General features: G+C 41.3%; 5 protein-coding genes across 5 annotated transcripts; 2 read left to right on the top strand and 3 right to left on the bottom strand.

Annotated features, from left to right (window-relative positions):
- Positions 1-609: 609 nt before the first annotated feature.
- Positions 610-4651, bottom strand: LOC133970445 (inward rectifier potassium channel 16-like). Its single transcript, XM_062407260.1, has 2 exons — positions 4514-4651; positions 610-1947 (listed from the first exon to the last, which is right to left on the bottom strand). Exon 2 carries the CDS (start codon positions 1932-1934, stop codon positions 789-791), a length of 1146 nt encoding a protein of 381 aa, XP_062263244.1. The 5' UTR covers positions 1935-1947; positions 4514-4651; the 3' UTR covers positions 610-788.
- Positions 4652-8061: 3410 nt separating this feature from the next.
- Positions 8062-10415, top strand: LOC133971374 (5-hydroxytryptamine receptor 3A-like). Its single transcript, XM_062408692.1, has 8 exons — positions 8062-8182; positions 8419-8463; positions 8547-8653; positions 8733-8902; positions 9242-9357; positions 9548-9758; positions 9843-10001; positions 10138-10415. Exons 1-8 carry the CDS (start codon positions 8087-8089, stop codon positions 10392-10394), a joined length of 1161 nt encoding a protein of 386 aa, XP_062264676.1. The 5' UTR covers positions 8062-8086; the 3' UTR covers positions 10395-10415.
- A 494-nt stretch (positions 10416-10909) lies between these two features.
- LOC133971375 (Golgi apparatus membrane protein TVP23 homolog B-like) lies at positions 10910-13723 on the bottom strand. The gene is made up of 7 exons (XM_062408693.1): positions 13634-13723; positions 13363-13430; positions 13133-13277; positions 12294-12383; positions 12016-12132; positions 11777-11905; positions 10910-11695 (listed from the first exon to the last, which is right to left on the bottom strand). Exons 1-7 carry the CDS (start codon positions 13643-13645, stop codon positions 11669-11671), a joined length of 588 nt encoding a protein of 195 aa, XP_062264677.1. The 5' UTR covers positions 13646-13723; the 3' UTR covers positions 10910-11668.
- Positions 13724-14356: 633 nt separating this feature from the next.
- otop2 (otopetrin 2) lies at positions 14357-17564 on the bottom strand. Its single transcript, XM_062408555.1, has 6 exons — positions 16774-17564; positions 16540-16676; positions 16399-16457; positions 15860-16002; positions 14917-15764; positions 14357-14827 (listed from the first exon to the last, which is right to left on the bottom strand). Exons 1-6 carry the CDS (start codon positions 17207-17209, stop codon positions 14657-14659), a joined length of 1794 nt encoding a protein of 597 aa, XP_062264539.1. The 5' UTR covers positions 17210-17564; the 3' UTR covers positions 14357-14656.
- A 1313-nt stretch (positions 17565-18877) lies between these two features.
- ush1ga (Usher syndrome 1Ga (autosomal recessive)) lies at positions 18878-26790 on the top strand. Its single transcript, XM_062409033.1, has 3 exons — positions 18878-19391; positions 22721-23174; positions 23680-26790. Exons 1-3 carry the CDS (start codon positions 19228-19230, stop codon positions 24478-24480), a joined length of 1419 nt encoding a protein of 472 aa, XP_062265017.1. The 5' UTR covers positions 18878-19227; the 3' UTR covers positions 24481-26790.
- The last annotated feature ends 4 nt before the right edge of the window (positions 26791-26794 follow it).

Here is a 26794-nt window from a genome sequence, read left to right as displayed (position 1 = left end):
ATCTATCTATCTATCTATCTATCTATTTATCTATCTATCTATCTATCTATCTATCTATCTATCTATCTATCTATCTATCTATCTATATTTCTATCTATCTATCTATTTATCTATCTACTTATCTATTTATCTATCTATCTATCTACATTTCTATCTATCTATCTATCTATCTATCTATCTATCTATCTATCTATCTATCTATCTATCTATCTATACTTCTTTCTATCTATCTATTTATGTATCTATCATCTATTTATCTATCTATCTATCTATCTATCCATCTATCTATCTATCTATCTATCTATCTATCTATCTATCTATCTATCTATCTCTCTCTCTATATATATCTATCTATCTATCTATCTATCTATCTATCTATCTATCTATCTATCTCTATATCTATCTATCTATCTATCTTTCTATCCATCTATCTATCTATGAGAATCAAACAAACACACTGGTTCCAGTGGAGTAAGTCCTCTTAAATCTGTGCTGTTATATTGAGTATACTCAGTGAACACACGGTGGCAGTGTAGAGCTGCACCTGCGTCACATGAAGTACCTCACAGTGTTACTATAACACACGAGAGAAGAAAAATAAACTAAATCAAGACTTTTATGAGGAAAATGTCGCTTTTATTTAACTCACGACTCATTCATTAATTTGAAGCTTACAAAAAACATTTGAATATCACATATAAATATATTTACAAGATCGCATCTCATCATGCTGTCCTGACAGAACCTAATCTTCTGGGAATAGTCCAGCCTGCACTGTGACGTAGTAGCTACAAGGCTGTTTGTTGCACCACCTCCACCGCGAGGTCACGATTCACCTGGTGCGTGTGTCCGTTTGTCTTGCCCGGCGGAAGGAGCGGACCCAGGTCCTCCACAGGAAGCTTCTCTCTGTCCTGTTCCTCTGCACTGAGCAGGGGCACCGACACCCACGTGGTCACGTTGAACAGAGAGTAGTCCACCTTGTAGTGCCTCCTGCCCACTTTCAGCATGTCCGTGAAACGCTGGCCCCAGCGGATGTCTGCCGGTGTGTAGGAGGTGCGTGTCTGGTGGAGCATACCCGTGGAGTCCCCCGTGTAAGTGAAAGACATCACCAGCTCAAAGTCGTCCCCCAGCAGGTCGTCAGGGCCCAGGCTGTAGAGGGGACTGCCGGGCTCCAGCTTGTGAATGATGGTGGTTGGTGTGGCGAGGACAATGTCCCTGTTCTGAATGTCCAGGTCCTGATAGGACATCACAATAGACCCCTGTTGGTGTTTTACATAGCGGACTAGCTGGGCCCTGACTACCCCCCCTAGGATGTGATTTCCTCTGAAGTCTCCGAGGCGCCATGACAGACACAGCACCCCGTCTCGCAGGTTGACTACTGCACAGCTGCTGAAACCCACTGTCTGAGCTCTCTTACGAGCGGACGCCATCTTCGCCACAACGGCGCCAATGACAATGGTGTCGAGGAGGCAGCTGAATACACTTTGAACCGTCACCGAAATAATAGCCACGATACACTGCACACTCGTCCCCCTGAAGCCATAGCCTATAGTCGCCTGGGTCTCCATTGAAAACAGGAAGGCTCCCGTGAAGCCACGCACATTGTACACGCAGGGTTCGTTGTCTGTGTCGTCGATGTCTCCGTGCACAAACGCGATGAGCCAATAACAGAGGCCAAAGAGGAGCCAGGAGAAGATGTAGGAAAGGGAGAATACGAGGAGCATCACCCTCCAACGGATTTCCACAAGAGTGGTGAAGAAGTCCATCAGGTATAGGCTCCAGTCTCCGGGGGCCTTCTGGAAAACCACAGAAAACCCGCCATCTTTCTGCATGTAGCGGAGCGGCCTGCCCTCCTTTCCACTTTGCCTTTTCAGCGTGTGGATGGTGGTGTAGCTGGTATCGATGGCGACGTGTTCGCCCCGTGCTGTGCTCATTGTGATCCGCTTTCTGCAGACACACAGGGATGAGATGGAAAATCAAGTTTATGTATAGGTGTTTACTCATGTGCCAGGTAGAGAGCATCTTTCTCATTACATATGACCAAAATGTAAAAGTCTCTGAGACTTGTGTTTTCAACTGAGCCCTTCCTGATTGAGCCCTGGGTCAATCTGTGCCTCCAGCTATCAGTGGAGAGTAACTCCAGCAGTGTTTCTTCCTGGTTGATTATTTACCAAGAGTTCCATTACAGTCTGGAGACAGTCTAAATCGGGTGTGCTAAAAGGTCTCCATAATCACCAAGATGTCCACTGCCCGCATTATAACCTAATGTAATCCTGCAGGTGATTTACATTTTCCATTCTGCTTGTTACAATAATAAAAAAAAAACAGTTAATAAGAGCCATTAAACACTTTATCATTCAGTGTGGTGGGAGCCTTAACGTTTATGCTGAAATTCATTCATTTAAATACATTATATTCCTTGCACTTACGTATTGCTTGTTACTTATAACTTACTTTTTGACTTTGCTACTCCCCATTGTCAGTGGGACTAGTAAAGTACTTATTATCTTATCTTATCATATTTTAAATCACAGTTGGGATCAAACCTGAATGGAACCATAAAACCATAAACTGTAAAGTACAACACATCTTACATATCAGTTTTGACAACTATGTAAACAGGAAATCTGCCCAACAAAAAACATTGTTATCATGTTAATCTCCTGCTTATAAAAATATATATTTTCTATTTTTCTCCCTATGTTTCTGTGTATGTATTGAAACAACTGAGACACTTTTTTTATATAAATCGGACAGTGTATAAATGGTTTATGACAGACAACGCGCCGTATGAATGTGTGTTTGAATGGGACTTGTGATGGGAATTGTTTTGAATGGTCAATAAGTCTGGAAAAATCATGATAAAAATAGAGTCTGTTAAAAAGATAAAAAAAGTGCGTGTGTGTATATTTATTTCCCTCATATTCCAACTTAAATTATGTTTTCCCAGTGACATGAACCTAAGAACCTTATATTTTGTTTCCAGGAAGAAGAAAGTTCCTCATACTTGACCTTGTTCATGTACCAGCTTCGTGTCAGAGGGATCTTTCTTCTCTGGCGGAAGAATCTCTTATTATTTATTCAGCTCGTCTCATCTATTTAATTTGGAGTTTTTGGAAAAGTCTGTTGCCTGTCTGGTGTGACCCAGAACAATGGCAGGGAAACAAGGCGTAGTCCCAGATGTACTTGTTTTTGATAAATCCACTTATATGTGTATGTGTATTTACTTCAAGCTTGAGGTCAATAACCTTGGTGAACAGGCAAAGTGTTTCTGCAATCATTGTTATTACGCCACTTGTTCTGAGAAAGTTTGTCCCGGTTAATCAAGCGAAACCTCAGTGAAGTTATTAATCTATTTGTTTTGTCCCAATGAGGGTAAATTATTATCCCCTAACAGCTTTCACCTCTATATGTTACTGCCCGTGTTAAACTTTAACCGCAACACCTTCGTTTCAATGACAAACAAAATACAACAGAGTCAGGGCTTTTTCTTCAGGAATTTGACAGCAGTTTAAATTATTACTAATGAAAGTTTTTTTTACCCAAGCATTAATCAGCGAAGAACTGTGAGTCCATGTACCCAGTGATCAATGAGGCTGTCATCAAAGCTGTGCTCTTCCTTGCACGAAGTCAGACAATCTTTTATCTCAACTTTTTATTATTTAATTGAGTCGCTTCAGGACATGCTGTTGATGTTTATCTCGGTTTTATGATAATGGTGCTAATTTAATGTAACTGCAAAGTGTCCTTGTGGTTTCAGGGTTATTTCCAACAGTGTCAAGTTATTACAGTTCCCGTCTGCGTTAATGAGATTATATTGTATGAGGGATCCTGTTGTTGGGTGAACAGGACCCGAGCATGGAAGTAAACAATGAGTCAAAAAAGAAATCTGAAATCTGCACCGTCATGCACGACACGTTAAGGAGAAAACGACTGTAAGAGTTAATTTTTTTTACTTAATTCCCATATAAAGTTCCAATATTTAAAATTTGATTGATAAGATGAAACAGCCCCATTCAAACATGTAATCTCCTAATTACTGTGAGCATTCGATAGATAAGTAAATGAAAGTGTACAGAGTAATACAATCAGCTGTTGCAAACACGCACGTATGACCAGTTGACTACTTGACTGATAAGTGTGATAGTTATGCTGCAGCCTGATTTCTACACAGAAAAATCCTTGAGGGTATTTACCTGGACAACAACAGGTCACTGGGGTCCTTCCCACCCACCTACCCACCAGCACTCAATCGAAACAGAACCACAAACTTAGCAGGGGGAAATATTTGTGTTTCAAAAAAGTGTTTGTGGCTTGTAAATGAAGTCTCTGACCTGCTACTCTTATCAAATATGAGTTAAAAAAAAGATATAGTGTCAACATGTATCATGAACCTTATTGAAACATGAACAATTATTTTCATCACATCGAAAATCACTGTCAGTACTCTTGTTTATTCATTTTTCAATTTTCAATAAATCATTAAAAAAATATATTTCAATATGCAACTTACTGTGAGAGAGGAAATGAGAGGATATCAGGTGTCGCATGAGCCCATTAGTTGTAGCAGGCATTAGGAGACGTGCAGTCAAAGTAAACTCCACCTTGTGTTGGTTGCAGAGTGTCTGGGGGGTCTGGTCCTGAGGCAAAGTCTCCTTTTCTCCTGATATCACAGCAATAACTTCAAAGTCTGAAAGCCTATTGGACGATCGGTTAGAATTTACGACCCATGGAATATTTTAGAGCTTCCGTCCAAAACATCAAGTCCTCTGTTCGTTGCCGATGTTCTGCCAAGATGTAAAAGGCAGATAAGCGTTGAGGATAATCAAGCTTATATGGCAGCCACATGTATTTGAGTCAATTTCCTTTAGATTTCTTTCATTCATTAGACAGAAGGTTCACCTTTGCTCGAGCAGGTAGATTCACTGCCGTTGGCACAAGGATTTTCTTTGACTCAATTGACCTCAGGTTGGTTCTGACGAGAGAAGAAAGATCACAACTGAACCGCCCCCCCCCCCCCACTTACTTTTAAACCACATTTATTACGGCCATAAGAGCATCCTAAGCTGTGACAAAAAGGTCAACAACGCCGAAACAAGGTGGTTTCGGTGTTGTGACCTTCCCTTCAGTCCCAACTGACCTGATTCAACATGTATTGGTTTTCTTTTGTAAGATTTGATGTGAAGACAGAGATAAGACACATTCCTCTGAGAGATAACCAAAACAGCTCATCAGCAACTATATAATGGATAAGCGAAAAAACACAGACGGACAGGAAGTGGCTCTACGGGACACAATGATAGCCAACAATGAGGTCATGTTAAGTGTTAAAGACATGAAACAACATCATGATGACTTAATAAATCAAAAATGTGGAGATCAACAATTTTAAAAGAACATTTTTATTGAGATCTGCCTGCAGATGCGCTGTAAATATCCCAACCAGGCAATGCAGACTTTTTAAAATTTTATTTATGCCATTTCATTATGACATCATCAAGATGTAATTCATACCATATCATGACCAATGATTGGTTAGTTAAAGAAGCTTTAGCTTGTGTCTCTAATAATAATGTTACTGTGTGGAAAAACATATGTATTACTACACTGTGTGACATCATTTTCTGATGTCATAGTGATGTCATGATGACATCATTTTCTACCACGTGATCCTTTATAAGCTTAAGGTTGTGTATATATATCTATATATAGATGTATATGCATATATATAGATATATATATATATCTATATATATATATCTATATATATATATCTATATATATATCTATATATATAGATATATATATAGATAAAGTCTCATGGGATACAGAGATACCTTTGAGAAACCTCAGAATATGCTTTATCGAACATAATTTTCTTGACCTCGACCTTTGACCTTTGACCAATCATGTCCGAAAGTGAATCATTTGGAGATACCCTCCTTTGTAACGATCCAACCAAGTTTGGTAAAAATCCATTAACACCATTTTGTGTTATTTTGTATTCATACAGTAACACAATTTCCTGCTTTCAGCTATGTTGACGCACAGGTAATAAACTTGATAAAACCCTAATGAATAATAATACAAGTTTAGATCACACGATACATTTACCATAACATTTTTCAAGAAAATTAAAGCTTATATAACTTATTCATAATAATCTGCATGTTTGAGTGTGACTAACCCTAACCCTGTCTTTTGCAGTATAATATACGATTTGCTGGCTGCGTTAAAGGGCCGTGAAGGTGAGGGGTTGAGGTTGAGTCAACAGAGGCAGCAATGGGCCTTCATCACTTCACTGACTTCAGCTGGAGCCACTGGGAGCCCCCGGCAGCGAGGCGGCCGGAGCTGTGGGGAAATCTTGTAATAGAGTAATTTTCCAGAGGGGAGAACAGAGGGTGATAACCTCAGCTCGGACTGATAATGATCACGGGTCAATCAAAGTATGAAACCACGCCCCATGTGCAAGATAAACCTTTTTTTATTGTTGTTTGCAAAGCTTTTTGTGAACAGACTATTTGCATAGTGAAGTCGGCAATTCAATGTGAATAGCCAATGTTTTTCATCAAATGAAACTGCATGGCTTTATTATTTCGTAGCATATATATTTATAAGTTTGAATGATTTACTACTGTCGGCTTCAAAATAAAAGCTTTGTAATTCAGGTCGTTATATAAAGCTTTGCAGCAACTAAACAACACTGCGCTTTTACGCTGTAGAAAATTGTTAAAGGGGAAGTGATGCTATAAATGTTGCTGCCATGACACCTGCGATAGTCGTGATTGTCTGCGTCAATTTGTTACATTTTCAAAATGATCTGGAGGACATTCTGACCCAGTTGCCGACAGGACGTAGAAGAAGACATGTTCAGCTCAGTGCGCAGACTTAAGGCACATTTGACTCGAGATGCCGTCTACGTTTGTTTATTTTAACATTTGAAGAATCGCTCACCATTTACTTACAATGTATTGGATTTGGCTGCAACCCCTGGACTCACTCCAGAAGTGGACTCAAACACTTCACCCACTCCTCCATCGTCACAGTGGTGAGTAGATAATGAGTGAATTTTCATTTTTGGGTGAACTATCCATTTAGGAATACACATGCCAAGTGTGAGGCCGATGAGATGAACGGTTCTCAAGATACGGGTTCCACATACAAACAGAGAGGCTTTTATAAGAGAGTAGGTGGATTACATTTCTCCATCATAGTACACATGACACACACCACCCACAGAATACACAGACTTCATTTTGTGGAGGTGTAGTCGAGATTGTGGGCAGATCCTTCTAGGTATTACGTGACATAGCAAGTTACGCATTATAATTGTTTGTGCAAATGGCAGAAACAACATGTGAAAAAAACAGCTGCATTCATAATCCAGACAGCTGTCACCACAATGCGTTTTCATGGCCTTTCTGTGAGGCCTTCCCTCGAGCACACTTCAACCCGCCAGTCTCAAGTCTTTGTCCTGCACCCAGCACTTTGAGCCCCAGCTCTTTCAGTTCAACACATGTCTCCGATTATTGACCGCAGCCATGCCTGGATAACAAAAAGCAGCTGGAGCTACCTGTGTCTGCGGCCAGGTAAACACACAGTGAGAGCAATTCCATTTTTGTTCTCACTGTTTACACAGGCTCCCTGAGGGGAACGGCGAACACTCCGTGTAATTAATTACGCAAGGGTATTCTTACACACTATTGTGAGTCCTTCGCATTGTCTGGTGCCTTCGTGTCCTGAATGTGTGCTTGATTGTCTCGGACGGGCCTATTTAAGTGAGATGTGAGGCTGAAGACAGGGATGGTATCTTCCTAACACACAGCGATCAGTTATTCTGCGGTTACCTGTCATAAAGTCTGATTCCTGCAGTGATGTTTTTAGAAACATCAACATTTCTTACCCAGACTGTGATGAAGGCGACCTTTTTACTGGTTTTACTCACAGTTGGTAAGTCTAACTTCCTTACAAAGCTATTTTTAGATAAAAATGTAATATACCTGACTGCATTCCAAACCTTTTTTTTCCAATTTCAGGAAGTGGAGAGGCTAAATCCAGCTGCAAAAGTCGCAGATGTCTGGCTGAAATGTTGATAAATAAAAACATTTCCTCTCAGCCACAGCATGACAACTGCACCCATGTGATACATGTCCCCTTGATTGAGTACCAAACTCTGTCAGTTGTAAGTATTGTGTTGTACATTTGGAGCTTACTGAGAATTTCCTCTTGTTTCCCCTTTTTGATCTCACAGAACCACAAGCTTGATTATTTTGATTATGAGAATAAATCAAGAGGATGTGCTTTAGCATGCGAAATATCTTAATTATCTATGCTGTGTTAATCTAAACCCGCTGAATGTGCAGAGAACATATCATAACTACACTTTCTTAACTTCATTTATTGTCTTTCTTTTACCAGGACACAAAGAATCTCCGTCTAATCAGCCGTCTGCAAGCAACTATCGTAAGCTCCAAGATGCTTTCAAGTGATAACACAAATTCAAATTTCCATGTTCAGTCCCATTCATTTAGATGTTTGAACCGCAGATATGGAGGGATCCTGAGTTGGAGTGGGACACGTCGATGTACGATTTTGAAGAAGTGATCCTGCCGGTAGATAAAATCTGGACCCCAGAGCTCCATGTGACAAACGGGTGAGTCCCTTCATAACCACGTTCAATTTGTGGATGAGTTCATCTGACGTGTTCCTGTCCTGTCCTTGCGTCGTTATAGAATATTGACGACTATGACGCACAGCTCCCATGATCTGCTGGTGATCAGCAACGGCACTGTGAAGCACTCTGTGACTATCAACGCTGAGGTGAACTGTGAGGTCAATCTGTTCAACTACCCCTTTGCTTCTGATGAATGTCCTGTCGCTATCCAAGCCTGGTCCGTCGACGGTAAGCTCTTCACATAAACAAAGGCCAATACGATATTTTATCGAAGATATGGAGGATGTGGAACTTATGTTTAATATGTGTGAATTTGTAAGACTCTCCTGCTCCTCTCACATTCTAATTATCTATCTTTAAAAGATGCCAGATTGTCTTTTAGTTAGAAGCGTGTGCAGATGCATGATTTCGCTACAGGAAAAGCGTGTGGCACTGGCGCCTTCTTTCATCAGTTTCAATATTAATTCATTTCAATTCATCCAACCTTATATGACTGCCAATATATTTCCTACCTGGGTAAATATCGTGCAGAGCAAACCATGCTAAAGAAGACTTTGTGTCATTCAGGATGTGGTACAATCCTGAAACTGGGGCAACTGTGGAATATTGATGGCAAGGCAGGAGACTGGGTAACCAACAGTGTGGTCTTGCAGAAACAAAGAGACGACCGCAATTACATAATGGTACGTTCATCAACATGAGGAACGGTCAAGCATAATCATTTCACGGTAGTGATTGACACACGATTCCAGCAACAGTGGTACTAAAAAAAAAATGGGCGGGGATGAAAACTTAACGTCCTTGGCACAGGTGAAAAGTGTTTTCTTTATAAACTCACTACAGCCATGACATTGTGTCTTCCGTCCCCCTCAGGTGTCACTAAGCATCAAATACCTCAACCCCTTCATCACGTTACTGCTGCCCACTATCCTGATCGTCTTGGCTGATGTGGTCAGCTTCGCCCTGCCACTGGGATGCGGCGAACGCAACTCATTCAAGGTCACTCTGGTGCTCAGCTTCACCCTGTTCCTCGGCATCCTCAACGACAGGCTCCCCGGAGACGGCCAGTGCAGCCCCATCATCCGTCAGTCCCCTCGCAGTTGAATGCAAACAACCTCACGATGCCAGACAAAAAGCTCGAGCCTCTAACCATTTGTCTGTGCTGCAGGAACCCACTTCTGTGTTTGCCTGGTGCTTCTGGTGCTGAGCATGCTGGTGTCCCTGGTTCTGACTCGGGTGGCCAAAGATGGCGGCTTCATTTTCTGCTGCTGTCCAAAGCGGTCAGGCCCAAAAAACCAAGTGAACAAGGACGACGAAGAGGATGATGGTGAGGAAGAAACAATTATATGTTAAGTTTGTGCAGCAATGTGTGTAGTGTTTTCACTCTTGCTGTTGGTAGAGAAAATGTGTGCAACTTTGTGGTACACATTCCATCTTTCCTAATGCTACTTTAATCCTCCCAGAGGCCAAAGCCGACATCAGTGTGGTTCCGCTGAGTGCCTCGGAGGAGTCCAATAAGATGCTCAGGCTGGTGGTGAACTTCCTGCAAGCATGGGAAGCCAAGGAAGAGGAGAGTGGGAGATACCAGGCCCTCGCCAACAAGCTGGACCAGACCTTTTTCTGGTTCTATTTATCTTTAGGCGGTACATACTTCATTTCAATGACTGCTGTGATGATAAAGTACCCATGTAAAGTAAACCATTTCGATTTCTGGTACTAATATTGCAGTGACGATCCTCAACTTTAATGTACTTTTGCTAGATCTAATAAAACGGAAGAATTTAAATGCAAAGACAGATGCAAATCCCAGCACACATTTGTTGTGGTGCTGATTTATATATATTCATGTTTGATGTGTGTTAGCATGTTTCTGAATATAATAATTTGAAAAAATAAAAACTTCAGTAACCGGCTAATAAAAATAAAGTGATGCTTTGCTGCCACCTAGTGGTTGAATTTTTTAAAGCATTGACCTCCACCTGCTTTATCAGCTCAAGTTGAATCCAAAACTTTAAGTCCAACATAAAAACTAAACTGCTTCCTGACATATGACAATTAAAATTGTAAATAATAAGAAAAACTAATATTGGATCAAGTATTTTTATCTGATGCACAAAGATGGGATTCTATTATTTAATTGATGCTTAATCTCCGACACCAGCAGACAACTACTTCATCTTATTAAGTGATGCTCAAATACACATCATTTAAAAACAAGCCATTAATAAGTCTCACTTTTCAAAAATGTGAAAAACTTTATTGTCTCATTTACACAGAAGCCCTGAGTAAACGGACAGTTTTTGTACAAATCCGAAAAAACAATTCAAAACCCTTCTCCCTACAGTACCCAGCTAAGTCAGTTATAATACAGATTGATTTAAACAAGAAATACCTACATCAGTAACAATATCCAAATCCTATGTTTGATTTGCAGCCACTTATAAAATTATCTGTGTTCCCAAAATATCCCTTTCACATTCATAGATGCTGCCTGACAGGCTGAGCTGTCAAACAGAGACCAAACTTCACAATTGCACATTTTAACAATCGCCCTCCTTCATGTTAATGTTTCCAGTAGTATACATGTCACTGGCTCTGTGTGTGTTGGATGGTTGTTTTCAGTGCCTGAGTTGTCTTGTTGGTATCTTGTGTTAATGTAATTTGTTCAGTTTGCAATTGACACCTTGATGTCAGTGAGATTTCCTCACTAAATAAACGGCAGGTAGAAGACGTCACTGAAATCTCTCTTAACTCTGCACTGTTGCCCCATCAGAATAAATTAATGAAAAGGAACTAGACTGTATATAACTGGAACTTACAGAAGACTTGTGGGAATTATTCCTAAAGTTTTCAAACAATTGATTCAGAGGAAACGACACATACAAAATCCCTTTACCCTCAGAAAGGACCAGCCACCTTCAAAACTGGAATCAAGTAAATACAATGTGTTCATCCAGTCTTCTTCTGCAGATTGGTTGGGACGTCCCCTTCAAGTTATTGTCCCTCGCCTTTCTTCATTGCCTTTGGAGAGAAAAAAAGTATTAATGTGACAATCAGTTGGATAAAATGTGAAGGAATAAGCCTAGAATTAAATTGACATACCTGTTTTAAAATCTGGACGCCAATGTATTTCTTTGCCATGCTTCTCAGGCTGGACTCTCCGCCCACCTTGCATCTGATGTAACCATACAAGTTGGCCCACTGTAATATCATAGCCATTATCACAATAACCTGTGGGGTAAAAAAAAAAAAAATCACAAACAGGAATGAGACAAACAAAAAAAGGTCTGTGCAGCTATTTAAACTGAGAGGAATTAACAGACAGAGATTCCCGAACTGACCAGCCACTTAATCTTTAAGGAGAAGATGGCGCTGAACACCATAATGAACCAAATGATGGGGAACACGATAAGTCCGAGCCAGAAGATCCGTGAATCAGCACTGGATGATGTGTTCGGCTAACGAAAGGAAACAACAGTGCAATTGTTTTATGTTACACGACCTGTAATTGTCTATTAAGGCCATATTATATGGTGATAGACCCACCACATCAAACTACATACACCATATCTTGCCATCATTATCTCCTGTGCACACACCAGCCCACTCTTCTGCTTACCTTCCTCGACTCAAACACCCAGTGGTTCCCTCCATCTTTATCCACCTGATTCCACCATCGAAGGCCGACCAGCAACCTGCCCGATACGTTCTGGAAAAATACTTGTTACTGTCATAAAAATCATATTCATTACAGGATCAAATATTAGAAGTAAAACAAATATATTTTTAAATCCAACAGGCTTCATTTGAAGGTTATCAACTAATCTTTTTTGTCATTTAAAAAAACCAACAGATTATTGAACGTGATATATAAATACTCTCATAGTAACTTTATATATCGTTAATATTTAATGTGTTTTTTTCTTTAATTTCGTCACAGCTATAGTGACCTCCACCAAATAAGTTACGTTTTAGTAGGTTATGCGTTCACTTGTTTGATTATTATGTTATGTTTGATTTATAATCTGGACAAATTGAAAGGATGGGAGATGAAGGAACCAATTATATTTTGAGCCACTCCGGATCAGGGGGCGGATCTAAGAGGGGGTTTTCCCCACTTTATTGATATTTGCAACAAGTCTGAGAGAATAATTCATAGCTGTTTATGAAAAGAAAAAAAAGCAAGCATCAGAATCAGAAAGGATTTAGCCAAGTAGGTTTATACTTTATACTCGTGTTTGTAATTTGGCAATGGTATGAACTCTACCTTAGTTCTAATTTTAGTCTGACTGAAAAATCTAGCAATGTTAGAGCATAACTTTGGACTGTGTGGATTCAAAATTGGAATGGGACACCATAAAACTATTAAACAACTAATCAAAAGAATCACTGGCAGATGAGCTGAGTTTATAAAGCATAATCATATCCACGGTGGAAAACCCAACCTGGAATCCTCACCTTCACAGTCCAGAAGTCACATGACAGCAGGAGAATGATGGCGACCATGGAGACGATGAAACGACTGCTGATGACGTCACACAGCAGGTAGATCAAAATGGCACTCGTTCGGAAGAAGAGGTGGAAGAAAGAAGCCAGAGGATGTCTGCAACACACAGGTTCTCACTTGAGTCTGGAGAGTTTGAAGTGGAACATTCGCTCAAACACACAGTTAAACTGCATCGTCTCACTTGATTTTAGACGCCCGTGGTCTGCTGGGGTCGAAATCCTCCCCGAACAGAGGCGCGTCCTGGGAGTCCTGGGGATTCACAAACATTAGCATGTTGACGCTAACGCTAACAAACCGAGCTCGCCACTTGTTCTTTTAGCTAACTTCGTGTTTTACAACCGATGAAGTCTTGAATGTGTGAGTCTGCGATATTAAACAAGACCGTCAGCACCATATTAGAACAAAAAAAGTTACGATTAATTGTCACTGAATATAATTTACTGTCCGATTACCTGTCTCTGCATATTGAATTCTGACAGTTCAGGATGTACTTCCTGGTGACGTGGTTATAAACAAACCCGTGTGCTAAGGACCCCCAGGTGAGTGTGGCTTGAAACATGCCTGACTCAAAGGTAAGCCTTCGCTACCAATTTTTGGATTATTTGTTTTAAATATAAATAAGTTGGCCACTTGTACTTTAGTCGTGTTGTTTGTCTCAGAGGCGTTGGTCAAATGTTAATTTACAGCGTTTGATTAATTTGCTCTTTGTGTTTGTTAATTCTGTCACATGAGCTTTATATCAATCTGCTGTGTGATTTCTTGATAGACTCAATAATAATTGATTCGTACAACCAGAAAATCATCTAACGTGCCTATTAAGTCTCCTGAAGTATGTCCAACAGTCCAAAAAAGATATTCATTTTACTTTAATATAAGAAATGTACAGGCTGGAATATGAGACGTGACCAATTCTTTGTCAATCAAAATTGCTACAGATTAATTATCTACAAACCAGCCATAACATCATGATCAATTGTGTTCAGCTCAAATAATAACCTATCTTTAAAGTGGGCTAGACTAGATACCAGCAATCTGAATTTCCTTTTATTAAGCAGCATGATAATAATATTACTAATACAACTATTATTTCTACTACTACTACTACTAACAATAATAATAGTTATAATAATAATAATAATAACATATATGGCAATAAATCATTCACTTTCCTTCAGCTTATTTTATTGCTTGCCTTTATTTTGTGAACATACAGTATGAAGCATTAAATTGCACAAGTTTAATGTCAATATTTGTGTGATAATAGTATTCTGAATACATTTTCATTGTCAAATATACAGGCTTTAACTTAATGAGCAGCATCGAAGTGAGTGAGCTCTTCACAGACAGAGAGAACTAATTAGGTCATTACAGAGAAATAACAGAGCATCATCAGAACAAAGTACATCTATAATTTGTACAAAACAGCTTTAAAATTTCAAAACAGTTGGCCCGACATTTTTGCTCCTCCTGCAGTGTTACGAGGTCATAAAAACCTCAAACAGACTGGCGACTGAATGCATGCGGTAAAAGATCCCGAAAGGAAGTCCAACATTGACCACGGCAGCCCACATGTTGAAGTTGTAGAATTCAGTTTCGGTGTCGTGGTCGAACTGGGGACGAGCACCGAACGCCGGCATGATCCACAGCTGTGAGAGAAAGGAACGACAGGGCAGGATGAGTATTCTGTGAATTTTGAAACAGTGAACCTGAGGCAGCGAGGGCGAGTGGTACTTACTATGACGTTTCCCAGCAGCAGAAACGTACAGACCTCCTTCAGCACCCGTCTCTTCCATGACAGTTTGTGTCTGTGCTCAGCCGAGTGGCCGTGCAGGCCGTGCTCTGTCGATGCAGGGTTCGGCTTATTTTCCATATCTGATTCTTCCAGGCTGCTCAGCTCTTTGCCTGGCTGCATCACATATGGATTTGAAACCACAGTGACTGGGTGCACTTCGTGGAAGGGCTCCCGATGCAGCCCCTCGATTATGAAAAAGTTCTGCAGGCCGAGCTGGATCACTATCAGGATAGCCCAAGCCAGGTTGAGCCTGTTCAAGTATCCTTTGGCCTCGGTTGCGACCATGGCTACGATGCTGTAATAGCTGATGATGAATTGTCCCAGTGACGCTCCCACCAGCAGCCCCACATCTAAGCTGCGTGTGGGGTTTTTCTCAGACACATGCTCCCTGTGATCAGCCTTGTAGATCGCGCAGCCAATCATGGTCGAAATGGACATCAAGCTCACAATGACGATATTCATGACAAAGTGCATCATCACGGCCTTGTCATTATCATCGTCATCACTGCTTTCCTTTTGCATTTCCATCTCGTATGCGATGAAGGTTGCCAGACCTGCCACAACTAAGAGAACTCCTGTCACAGGGCCGAGGAATATATCCCTCAGACTGAATTTGATTTTGTGGTGTCTGTGTTCGTCAGCTACTCGACCTACATTTTTCCACATCACGTAGGCCATGGCCGAGGCAAAGAGACTGTACTCGATATTGAAGGGGTACAGGTAGTAATAGGCCTCATTGAAGATGCTACATGACGTGTGGCTGCATTTGCACTCACTGTCCCCATAGCTTGCTGTAAGACAAAACGGAGCACAGGGAGAGGGGAAGATTATATTGTTGTGTTTTTCATTACTGATATATTTATTTTTAGTCACTTAAATCGATTACCTTTAACAATGTACTCGCTTCGCTTGGAGTGCTTTGTGATGTTCTCTGGATAATCAGGAACCTTTGTTTGGTGAAGGGACTCCTCGGTGACCGCTGTCATCCACACGACCAGATTAGTGGAGAGGGTGAGCATCAGACCACAACTAGAAATAACAGAGGAGACACACCAGAGGAAAACAACTTTAATTAACAGCAGCTAAAAACATGATAGTTGGAACCAAAGCTGGTGTACAGCATTTTTGAGCCAAAACTAAAATAATTACCAGAAATCCTGATAGTTGATGAATGATTTGTTTTAAGTTTTTCAGCTTCAGCAAATGGATACCTTCAGGCTTTCTGAATGTTCATTGTTTAAAGAAATGAATAAAACCGGAATGGAACTCAGTAGGGCACATATTTCCACCGAGGCCAAAGAGTCTCCTCATGAATCACATTTACATTCACTAGATCCAAATTTAAGGCACCGAATTGATCAATATCAGCCCCTTAAAAAGGCCTGCATGTTTACCAAGACAAAGAGCAAGGAATTTGTCACATACCGTGTTATATTCCTCTGTAGCTGCACACAGTCCTTTGTGTGGATCCACAAGAAGTACGTCTGCAAATTGATTTTACAATTAGCTTCATATTTTTCAACATTAAATTTGTGCAGCTACAAAGTGAGCCATGTACAATTTTACCTGCACAAGTATGAAAACCAGTTGCACCACAGGGAATGCAACCTTAACAGCCGAGTCACAGTGGAGGTAGCCCACATAGCTGGCTATCTTAAAAATATCCATGATGATACTGAGCAGACCAAACAGCACAAGTCCTCCTGCAGGAAAGAAGAACAGGGGACATTTTTAAACTTTCAACATAGCTTTGTTAATAGCAACAACTCGTAATTCCAGCGCAAGTGAAACATTATTTACCCCTGAGCCACACCGGTCCAGCATGGGCATCCTGGTAAAAAACAGCGTTTTCTTTCCTGGACGTGAAGATGATGTAATAAACCATCCAAAGAGAGGTGAGGAGAAGAAGGACGATCAGGTAAATCTGCAGGTCGGTCATTTTGATGTTCACATCGTTGTGAGCACTGCCACTGGCCAAGGCGCAACCCAGGATCAAGACATTGAGGCAGATGATCCCAGACAACATCCATCCCCAGTTATGGTCCTTCTCCCTCGCGACAACACTGGAAGGGATGTTCAGTTCGGGTTCGCATGTGCTCCCCGCTTGACTCTCTACGTTGATGTTGTTGGACAGGTGGGCCTCCTCCGTCTCCCGGTCTTTGGCCGTCATCCTGCATGGTTCACAGGGATTGCCATCAGTCAAGCAGTCGCAGGGATGGCCAGTGTTCAAACACATGTTTCTTCTCCCCCAGATCAAGTCCCAAATGAGTGATTTCTCTTGTTTGCATCTGGCTGTATGCAAGGCATTACAGGTTAAACAAGTACACCCACTAGCTGGCTTCCTTTAAAGAAAGATCACGCCCAGAGTGAAACTTTCCATGGACAAATAATCACCATAATGGTCACCCTGACTGTGCTGCACAATCAGGCTGGTCTCATCCAAATTTAGTAGGAAATGCTACTAGAAGTAATGCACTACAATTCATATGAATTCCACGTGATCGTGAGTCAGGAGGCGAGCAAACAGTCTGTGGCTGGGGGGAAATCGATTGTTAAGGAGTGTCACACAATACAGCAGTTTCAAATCAAAATATGGGATTTAATTTCCTCTCTTTGTGGCTCTTATTTTGGCAAACAATGCAGGTCAACAGGGCTGTATGGAATAAGAATCCTCAACCATGTCTAAAGCGATTAACTGTATAATTTTCATTAAAGTTACCTCTTCATATCTGCTAAAATAAGGAATAATATCAGGATAATTGAAACAGCTGTATAACAATGGAAAATCATATTCCGAAAAGTGACCTAAAGATAAAGGAAAGGTTTCAGGATACCTGTAAGCCTACCTGGTGTAGTGTGATCCTGGGAGGCAGTCTGGATCACCACAGCTTTTATATGCCTCCAAAACTCTGCTCTACTGTAGAGAGAGTCGTAAATCTAAATAAATCTGTTATGAAAAACGCCATATTATTACCAAACACAGTGTGTTATGCGCAAAATAACCATTTGAAGTTCAAAAGTTGTTTCTAGGAAAAACCTTTTCTCAAAAAAATACAAGAAACCGGTTTTTTTCCAGATTAACAGCACTTCTTTTGATTTTGGACAAATAGAGTTAATAATGTCAGTCACTTTTAACAGCTGTGAATATAATTGCTTTTGTGTTTGTTGTGTCTACCTGCATGCGCATGTGTTACAGAAACGTGATCTGAATTCTCTTACAGGCGTAGCAGGCATTAATTGTCGAATCATCTTGATTTAGTGCTTGGAGGGAATACTTTCAGCTCAATGAATAGATGTGCCCCTGAGTCTCAAAGCAAAATGCCTGAGGTGTGGTGCCTGAAAAGCCCCGCCACTATCTGTGCCTATTGTTATGGAAGTTTCTATTGGGCTGGAAGACCTCAGTCTCCGAGCCACTGCTTCAGATATGCCTAGGTCATTACCCAAGGAAGTGTATATCCTTTTCATCAGGGCTGGGCTAACAGTGGAGGTACTTGTTTTTGTTGCATCATAAAAATCCTTTTCGTCCACGGTCAGGTTTCATTGTAAATCGTCTCAGAAACATAAATGAGAACAATGGTTTACTGAAAAAGGATTTGGAAAAACCAATGACACAACGGACTTTCTGTTTTTTTTAATCACAGTTGCACAATGCTACAGTCTCAAATGTCAGTGTTCTCCACCTTCATTCCTGAAATGAGTTGGAAACCATGAAGGGAATGTTTTTAGATTTTATAACATTTAGTAAAAATGGAAATATCCCACCAGATCTCCCAAAGAAGAGCATGTAGATAAATGTAAACATTCCTCAGCCAACAAAATGAGTATCTTTTTTGGAAACCTAAAATACAGTTTGATCCATATACATTTAAATGGTGATGTATTTTTTGGGCACATGCAGAAGAACATTAACAGATAAATGCATGACCCACTTTGTCCACACTCCGTTGTGTGCGCCCTTTTAACATCGCTCCCTCACTGACATGTGTTTTTTGTTGGGTTTTCTCTAGAGATCAGAGAAGTCCCTGTTCTGGACCACTTGAACCACCGGGGGCGCTGTTGCACGCTCTGCGCACCGCTGCGTCCCTGGATACCGGCGACGCGCTCCGCCTGTCGCTCCTGCAGGAGGAGAACCGGTGCGGGCGAGAGGGGGAACTCCAGCCGGTCTGTCCTCACCACAGGCCCGCATGACGACTACGACGACGATGGTGTTGATGAAGCGGAAAGGAGTCGAGCAGGGCGGACAAACGGTGCGCCATGAATGACAGGTACCACAAGGCGGCCCGGGACGGGTACCTGGACCTGCTGAAGGAGGCGACGCGGAAGGATCTCAACGCGCCGGATGAGGATGGCATGACACCGACGCTGTGGGCTGCCTTTCACGGCAACCTGGAGGCCCTGCGGCTCATCGTGGCGAGGGGGTGGGTAGAAAGTTTTATGACTATTGTGAGCGTGGTGTGCGTAAAACCATTTTTTAGAGTGACACCAGCTCGCAGTGAGTCTTCAAAGACAGTTCAATGATGCCAATAGTTCATGTTAATACTGATGATCCTCAGAGGTGTTTGTGGATTATGCAGAATAAGGAAAATATTTAGCTTTTTTGGGTACCCCACTTAAAAATATATAAATATAAAATATATCTTAAGATATATTTGTGGTTAAACAATAAGAAAATGCATCTATGCACTGACAATACACCACTTACAGTGAGGGTTACTTCTCAGACCCTGATATGTGCACAAAGACTTGTTTTGTACCTGTGTCATAACACTATTTGGGCAGGTCTGGAAGCCCATGCTGGGCCAACAATATATTTGAACATGAAATAAAAGAGGCAAATAAACACTCACACGATAATAGCAGTCATATAACCACAAACAAGGATTTATTCGCTTTAATATTACAATATATTATAAATCTTACATAGAGCGTTGTGTCCTAAATTCTTAGGTAAATATTTAGAATAGATTAGTGTTTTATAAGTTTATAAAGTCTTTCAATAGACGGATGGTTTTGTGTAACCCTCTCAACAAATCCTGGGGGTCATATATAGACTTTGATTAATACCAATGCATCGTTGCACTATTGATTTTAGAAGCAGTGAAAATTTCCATACCATTCAATATGATGACACTGTTCAAGGTCGACTGGGCTGTGCAGACGATGCTCTGCAGTCAGCATTAATAAAATCATCTATGTTGGCCTATAAAACAGGATTTTAAATATATGTGGTATACATGAGGTTAATCTCAAATAGCAATCAGTGTTTGAGTATAGTTTACCAAATTAATAGTGAACACAGTATTCCAATGGTGCACTAATACATTGCCCTTGTGTTTCACTAGTTATGTGTGTTTTATTAGAAAAAACAATGTTTTCACAGGAGACTTACAAATACAGCCAAAGATATATAACTCAAATAAATAAAATGCACAAATTAGTTTTAACATAAATTGTAAACATAATTGTACTTTTATCTTGTAAAATAAAAGTTTGAATATCAGCAAACATAAACATTGACACTCAATCAACCTGTTTAGTTGTTACGTTGCCTTTCCCCGCCTTAAAAATAGGCTATTGAACGACTTCATGCTGTTTGATGGGGAGATTGAATCAGCTACCGAATGAAAGCATGCAGTCCTTTCATCAGCAGCACAATATGCTAATATGGACAGTTGGGACAAGGAGACACACAACGGCCCGCTCCTCGTGTTTTCTGGCTGACCTGGTTTGCCTGCCAGCCAGAAAAAAGGGGCCCATTATGAGTCAGCTTAATTGAGACAAGTGTGTGAGAGAATTAACTGTAGAAGTGAAGCAACATCATTCACCAGCGCTAAGTTCATTGAACGCAAAATGTCAGAACTTCGGGGGGAAAGAAAGGCAGAAAACAATCCCCAGCAGCTGTCCCGTGGGTGATATTTGTCAATTCACCATTTCCCACGGATGGAGTGTAAACAAGGCACTGGAGGCATTCAGCTTCCAAGGACACAGATGGCAGAACAACACGCTCTCCTGAACGACACGAGGTAGTAAAATTAAACAGTAATAGCGGCCATAATGTTTCACAGAGGCACCAGACTCGTGAGACCCGGGGTTGAGTCGGAGTTAAGTTAAATGCTGCTGTGTAATATTCATGGGAACGAAGCTAATGTTCTATATTTGGCATATATATTGTACCGGGTGCCCTGCAGTATAACATCAAGCTGTCAAAAAGAAGGTGAAGATGCAAACAGCCCATAATAGCTGAGCAGACCTATCAGGTCAACATTTTACAAGGACACACATAAATTATTGCACATAAAGCTATCGTGTTCGATGGCCCCTAACAATGACAAGCGTATTGTCTAATCTGAGAGCAGAGGGTGATAAATATTTCATCTCAACATAAAAATTGAACGCTGCTAATTGCTGTTTATCTTTTTTCCTCAATTTATAGCATGGATTATTTTATGTCCCTTCATGTATATTCCCTGCGGGGTTAGCGGTGTCCCAGGCTTTGTTTTATTGTCATCTCCTGGGCTGATCTACACACACAATCTGTCGTGCACACTGATAACAGCCACTCCTCTGTCCTCAAGCAGCCGACGAGCCGACTGAAAATCTCTTTATTTGCTTTATCGTTTAAACCACTTCCTGTCAAGAGAAAGAAAGAAAGAGCAGGGAGCTGAAATCAGAGTGGGGCTTTGCCAATCGCTGCCTAGGTTGGGTCCGGCATGTTCCCTGCGTGAAAAGCTCGCAACGATATGCATCAATAATAAATCTGCACCTCGACAGTCTCACGTCTATCTTATCAAATATTCAGCAGTCTATACGTGGCAACATCGGAAGGTCGGAGGGAAGACACAAGACAGTTCAGGAAACATGTGAACGCAGGAGCTGTCGCTCCAACCAGATGTCTCTAAGCTGTAAATAAACACAAAGACATGATGGATATGTTCAAATTGTATATCTTATATTTAAGTTCTCGTGGCCACAAACAATCTGAAAATAAATCGTGTTCACCTTTCAATGTCAGTGATTGTCAGTAAGACGCTTTCCGTATATTTTTATCCTTAACAAGATTTTTACGGTATGCCAAAAAAAAACCTGTCAGGAATACAGTGTATGTTGGGAAAGGATAATAACAAAGCAACATACACATCTGAATTGCATATCGTACAACCAGCATTTACACTATATGTTCTGACATGAGGAATTCACCATGACATCACGAGCTGTGCTCAGTGGTGCTCTTTGAGTGAGTGAACTATTCGGCCTCCCCCTGAAACTGGATACAGGTTGTGTAGCAGTGGTGCTGGCAAGCCGGTGGTCATATTACAGGCCGGCAGCAACAGTGCAGTGCACGCAGAGGTAACCCTGAGGTCGTGGCCCGGCAGCCAAGGTTTGCAGCAATGGCCCTGCACAACAGTTGATTCATTGTGTTGGATTTAACAGTAAAGGCATCCTATCTGCCAAGTCTTTAAAAAAGGGAGTTTTGCTACATAAGACCAATGGTTGTTTTCTGGAAAAGGTGTGAGATGTGGTGTTTAGACTGTAGCATTTTAAATTAGGCTTCATTACCCCACAGATGACAGCTCAGTGTTGAAAACATATTCAAAAATCCCATCTTAACTTATGAGTGAATCATCTAAAGTGCAGACCAAGGGGGATTGCTTTATACATGACGTTCCTCACAGTTTAAACAGAGGAAAAAGTTTGTTTAGTAAATATGAGATGAGTTTGTTGCTAATATTTTTCTCTTGGCCCACAGGGGAGACCCCGACAAGTGTGACATGTGGGGGAACACGCCGCTCCACCTGGCAGCCGCCAACGGTCACCACAACTGCCTTTTCTTCCTGGTGTGTTTCGGTGCCAACATCTGGTGCCTGGACAACGACTACCACACGCCGTTGGACATGGCCGCCACGAAGAATCACATGGATTGCGTCCGCTACCTGGATTCCATCGCTGCCAAACAGACGGGCCTCAACCCCAAGCTAGTCGGCAAGCTGAAGGATCGGGCATTTCGTGAGGCCGAGCGGCGGATCAAAGAGTGCATGAAGATGCAGAAGAAACACCAGAAACGCATGGAGCGAAAGTTCCACCGGGAGACCTCTGAGGCGTCGGCATCGGACGTCATGAGTTTTTCCAGTTACAACAGCAGCTCTGTTAGCCACAAGCTGTACAACTTCAATGCTGCTACCGTCAGTGTGCCATATTCACAGGTCAGGAGATTTATCAGACTGTATCTTAGTGGATAGACCTCGTCTGTCCCTCAAACAGCTGCATGTTCTCATTGCTCAGTTTCTCATCTTTCCCTCGTCTTTATTGCGTGACTGTTAATGACTGTTAAATGATACCATCATCACAGTGTTCACACAGGTAAAGTTTTTGCTGTGTTCACAATCCCTGTTCAATGCTGCTAATTGAAACTGAAGGAATTCCCAAAGATATTACAATTCATCATCCAAAGAAATTCCTGGCAATCCATCCAAAAGTTATCAATATATTTCCTTCTGGGTGAAAATGGTCAACTGACGACCAACCATTACGGTATAGGGATATTAGCACTTTGCTGCTAGTGTGGCAACTAATTTCATAGCATTCATAGCATATGTAGCATGAAACTAAAACATGGGATTTACTCTCAAGCTTTTAAACTAGGATTGTGATGATGTAAGTAATTCACTGGCTTTAAGAATATTCACTGTTGTGTCCCTGTACTGTCAGGCTACTCTTCATGCCACAAATCGAGGGAAGACAAAGATCCAGAAGAAGCTGGATAAGAGGAAACAAGGAGACGGCACCTTTAAAATCTATGAGGACGGACGAAAGAGTGTGCGCTCCCTCTCTGGACTTCAGCTGGGCAACGATGTCATGTTTGTCAAACAGGGGACGTACGCGAACACGAAGGACCGCGGCCGCCGCAACGTCCGTGACATGTTCCCCAGGGACAATGATGATGCCATTTCACGTGCCATGAGCGAGCCGGACCTCCACAGGCCCGATGTGGACTATTCTGAGATCAGCACCGACTCGGGACATGATTCCCTGTTCAACCGGCCCGGTCTGGGCACCATGGTCTTCAGGAGGAACTATGTGAGTGGTGGGCTGTTTGACCTTGGTGGTCGGGATGAGGCCAGTGCGGACCAGTCGGGCAGCAACGTGCGATTACGCAGTCGGCTGCAGCCATACCCGAGTCTAGACGAAGACAGCATCGGCAGCGCCCGCAGTCTACAGGAGAGGAACGTTGAGGAGCTGCCCTGGGATGAAGTGGAGTTAGGGCTGGACGACGATGACGAGCCCGAGACGAGTCCTCTGGAAGTCTTCCTGGCTGCACAGAGCATGGGCGAGTTTAACTCCATCTTCAAGAGGGAGAAGATTGATCTCGAAGCCCTGCTGCTGTGCTCTGACCGCGACCTCAAGAGTATCCACATCCCCTTAGGCCCGAGGAAAAAGATCCTAGATGCCTGTAAGAGACGGCTGGAGTCCATAGAGGAGCCGGACGGCATCGAGGATACAACGCTGTGACGTCTGACATTTTCATTTGCACAGTGTGGTAAGGAACAACAACATATTGTTTTTCTAGTTGTCTCTGTGCTCCAGCACACTGGATTTAATATGAAACTAGATACGTGAGGGAGTGCCAACATTCAATCCACCTCAGACGAAGAGTATGTGACCTTTGGACCTTTCTATAGAAGAAGAATCTCGATGTTTAGAGGCGAGCAGCTGCCACTTGCTCTTGCAAACCGACATTTCTTGATGCACCACCTCATGCCTGGGCTATCTGCATTGTATTCTACACATGCCTTTAATCGGGGGGGAAATATTAGATTGGGTTTGGACACACAAAAAAAACATAATGCCTGTTGCGTTCGGGGTCAGACTCGGCCCATTTTTTTCTCGGGCTTGGTTGGCTTCAAGCAGAAGAGTCACACTCTAGGCTTCACTACAGTGAGCTGACTTCTTGCTTATTTGGGGACCTTTGTTCTGTTTTTTATTATGTGATTAATTGGGATTTAGGTAAATTAGCTAAACCTTTCCGGAGAAGAACATCCAGACAGCCTCCAGATAGGACAGCATGTAAGAAGAAAGACTCTTCTCTGTATGGGTGTGAATATTCTCAATCACTCTTTTAAGTTAATATATCAGGATCATTACCTTGCAGGGATATGTTTTAAATTCATTTTTCCTGGATTTGAGACAATAAATAAAAAATATAAAACTGTCCAAATATTAATGGACCGCTTTGGACATGTTGCTTCTTGCTGTTAAGCCACTGAGAAAATGTGTTGTGTAAAGAAACCCTCTTCAGTTACAAACATGGATTCACCAGCTGTGTGCTTATCCAGCCTTAAAGGTCAGTGGACCATTGTGGAGTGAATGTCACGGGGAGGACTTAATGATTTACCTCCCGTTTTAACCCAGTGGTAACAAAGCAGAAAGGATACTGTCAAGATGAATACGTCAAAGCAAGAAGACACGAGCAAGATAAATTGTTAACGGGATTCGTTGTACAGCGTCGGCCTCGGCCTCAGGATCACAAAGAATATCTCTGTAAGTCGATTGGTTGGAGGCCTCTGTGCTGCGTGGTTTAACAAACTGAAAGACGGTCATGGAGTGTAGTGCCGTGCCGTGTCGTTGTATGCCATGCGGCATCGTCAACAAAGAGTTGATTGTGGGGTCTGTGTCCCCTGGATGCGTTTGCCCCTATGGGGTAAATCCTACCACCTCATGTGCCTGCATTGCTTGTGCCTGTGCCTTTGCTTAAAAGTGTATTTTTGTCATAACAAAAACAACATTCGACATTTGACTTCATTGAAACTTTATTAATAACCTTCACGATAACTTTTTGAAAAGCATTTTCATTTTCACATGCTGTTTCCTTGCCGATGCATTTTTGTTTCTGCAGGCCAACTGTTTATTGAAATTACACTTGTGATTTTCTAAAAGCCTGTAAAAACACCATATTGAGATTATTTTATAATAGAAATTATTATTTATAATGATTTATTTGCATGTTCACTTCATACAATGTAGGAGGATTATAAACCTTTGTATGTCACTCATATCTGTCTTGACCATTTATCTTCCATCTGTTTTCTTAGTTCGTCGTAATAATTTACAACTGCTCTTGCATATATATATATATATAGAGAGAGAGATTTTTGTTTAAATGTTATTTAGTTTTAGAAACAGATAGATTTCATTCAGTAATTAACTTGACTGATCATCCGTATAATTTTCTTTCTGTACTGCACGTATGTCTGATATTTCATCAGTAAAGAAGCTCAAATTCAATAGTAACATGCATTAAGAAAGGCCATAAACACTATAGACAAGGTCACTGGAGTTGTATCCTTGGTATTTAAGGATGAGGATAAGTTTACATATGAAAAGTATACTCATATAACCCATTATTTATGTTACAGTTCGAATTTGGATGATCCTTAAACATTATATGTTTGTTGAACCATTGCCTAACAAACAATACATTGTTTTAAATACAAAAAAAAGATACACCTTTATGTCATGTTATTACAGGTCACTGAACATTTGTGTGTGTGTGAGTTTGTGTGTGAGAAAGACACAAAGAGCGGAAAGATACTTGTTTTGGTATCTACATGCCAAAGTGATAATCCTGCCCTTCGCATACTAAAAACACAGCGTCATTGCTGCACTGCACGAAGTCAGGAAGTTGTACAGTAGATAAGCGGTTTTGTCTGTATGCTCCCGAACATTGTTATCAAAAGAAAACACTATTAAACTCCCCAATGAAAGATAAAAAATTTAAGACCATAACCATAAATAATGCAGATATCCTTATATTCAGTCAGAATCA

This window comes from Platichthys flesus, chromosome 16 (genome assembly GCF_949316205.1).
Source record: "Platichthys flesus chromosome 16, fPlaFle2.1, whole genome shotgun sequence".
Classification (NCBI taxonomy): Eukaryota; Metazoa; Chordata; class Actinopteri; order Pleuronectiformes; family Pleuronectidae; genus Platichthys; species Platichthys flesus.
The sequence above is the reverse complement of the archived record's forward strand: the minus strand, read 5'-3'. Positions and strand labels throughout refer to the sequence as shown.

Coding starts and splice junctions, on each gene's coding strand:
- LOC133971374 (XM_062408692.1), top strand. CDS start 8,087: ATGTTGATAAATAAAAACATTTCCTCTCAGCCACAGCATGACAACTGC. Junction 9,358..9,547: donor ACGACCGCAATTACATAATG/GTACGTTCATCA, acceptor CGTCCCCCTCAG/GTGTCACTAAGCATCAAATA. Junction 10,002..10,137: donor GGACGACGAAGAGGATGATG/GTGAGGAAGAAA, acceptor TAATCCTCCCAG/AGGCCAAAGCCGACATCAGT.
- LOC133971375 (XM_062408693.1), bottom strand. Junction 13,278..13,362: donor CCACGGGCGTCTAAAATCAA/GTGAGACGATGC, acceptor TGTGTGTTGCAG/ACATCCTCTGGCTTCTTTCT. Junction 11,696..11,776: donor GCGTCCAGATTTTAAAACAG/GTATGTCAATTT, acceptor TTCTCTCCAAAG/GCAATGAAGAAAGGCGAGGG.
- ush1ga (XM_062409033.1), top strand. CDS start 19,228: ATGAATGACAGGTACCACAAGGCGGCCCGGGACGGGTACCTGGACCTG. Junction 19,392..22,720: donor CGGCTCATCGTGGCGAGGGG/GTGGGTAGAAAG, acceptor CTTGGCCCACAG/GGGAGACCCCGACAAGTGTG. Junction 23,175..23,679: donor TCAGTGTGCCATATTCACAG/GTCAGGAGATTT, acceptor CTGTACTGTCAG/GCTACTCTTCATGCCACAAA.
- LOC133970445 (XM_062407260.1), bottom strand. CDS start 1,934: ATGAGCACAGCACGGGGCGAACACGTCGCCATCGATACCAGCTACACC.
- otop2 (XM_062408555.1), bottom strand. CDS start 17,209: ATGTGTTTGAACACTGGCCATCCCTGCGACTGCTTGACTGATGGCAAT. Junction 16,677..16,773: donor TGGACCGGTGTGGCTCAGGG/GTAAATAATGTT, acceptor TCTTTCCTGCAG/GAGGACTTGTGCTGTTTGGT. Junction 15,765..15,859: donor AAGCGAGTACATTGTTAAAG/GTAATCGATTTA, acceptor TTTGTCTTACAG/CAAGCTATGGGGACAGTGAG.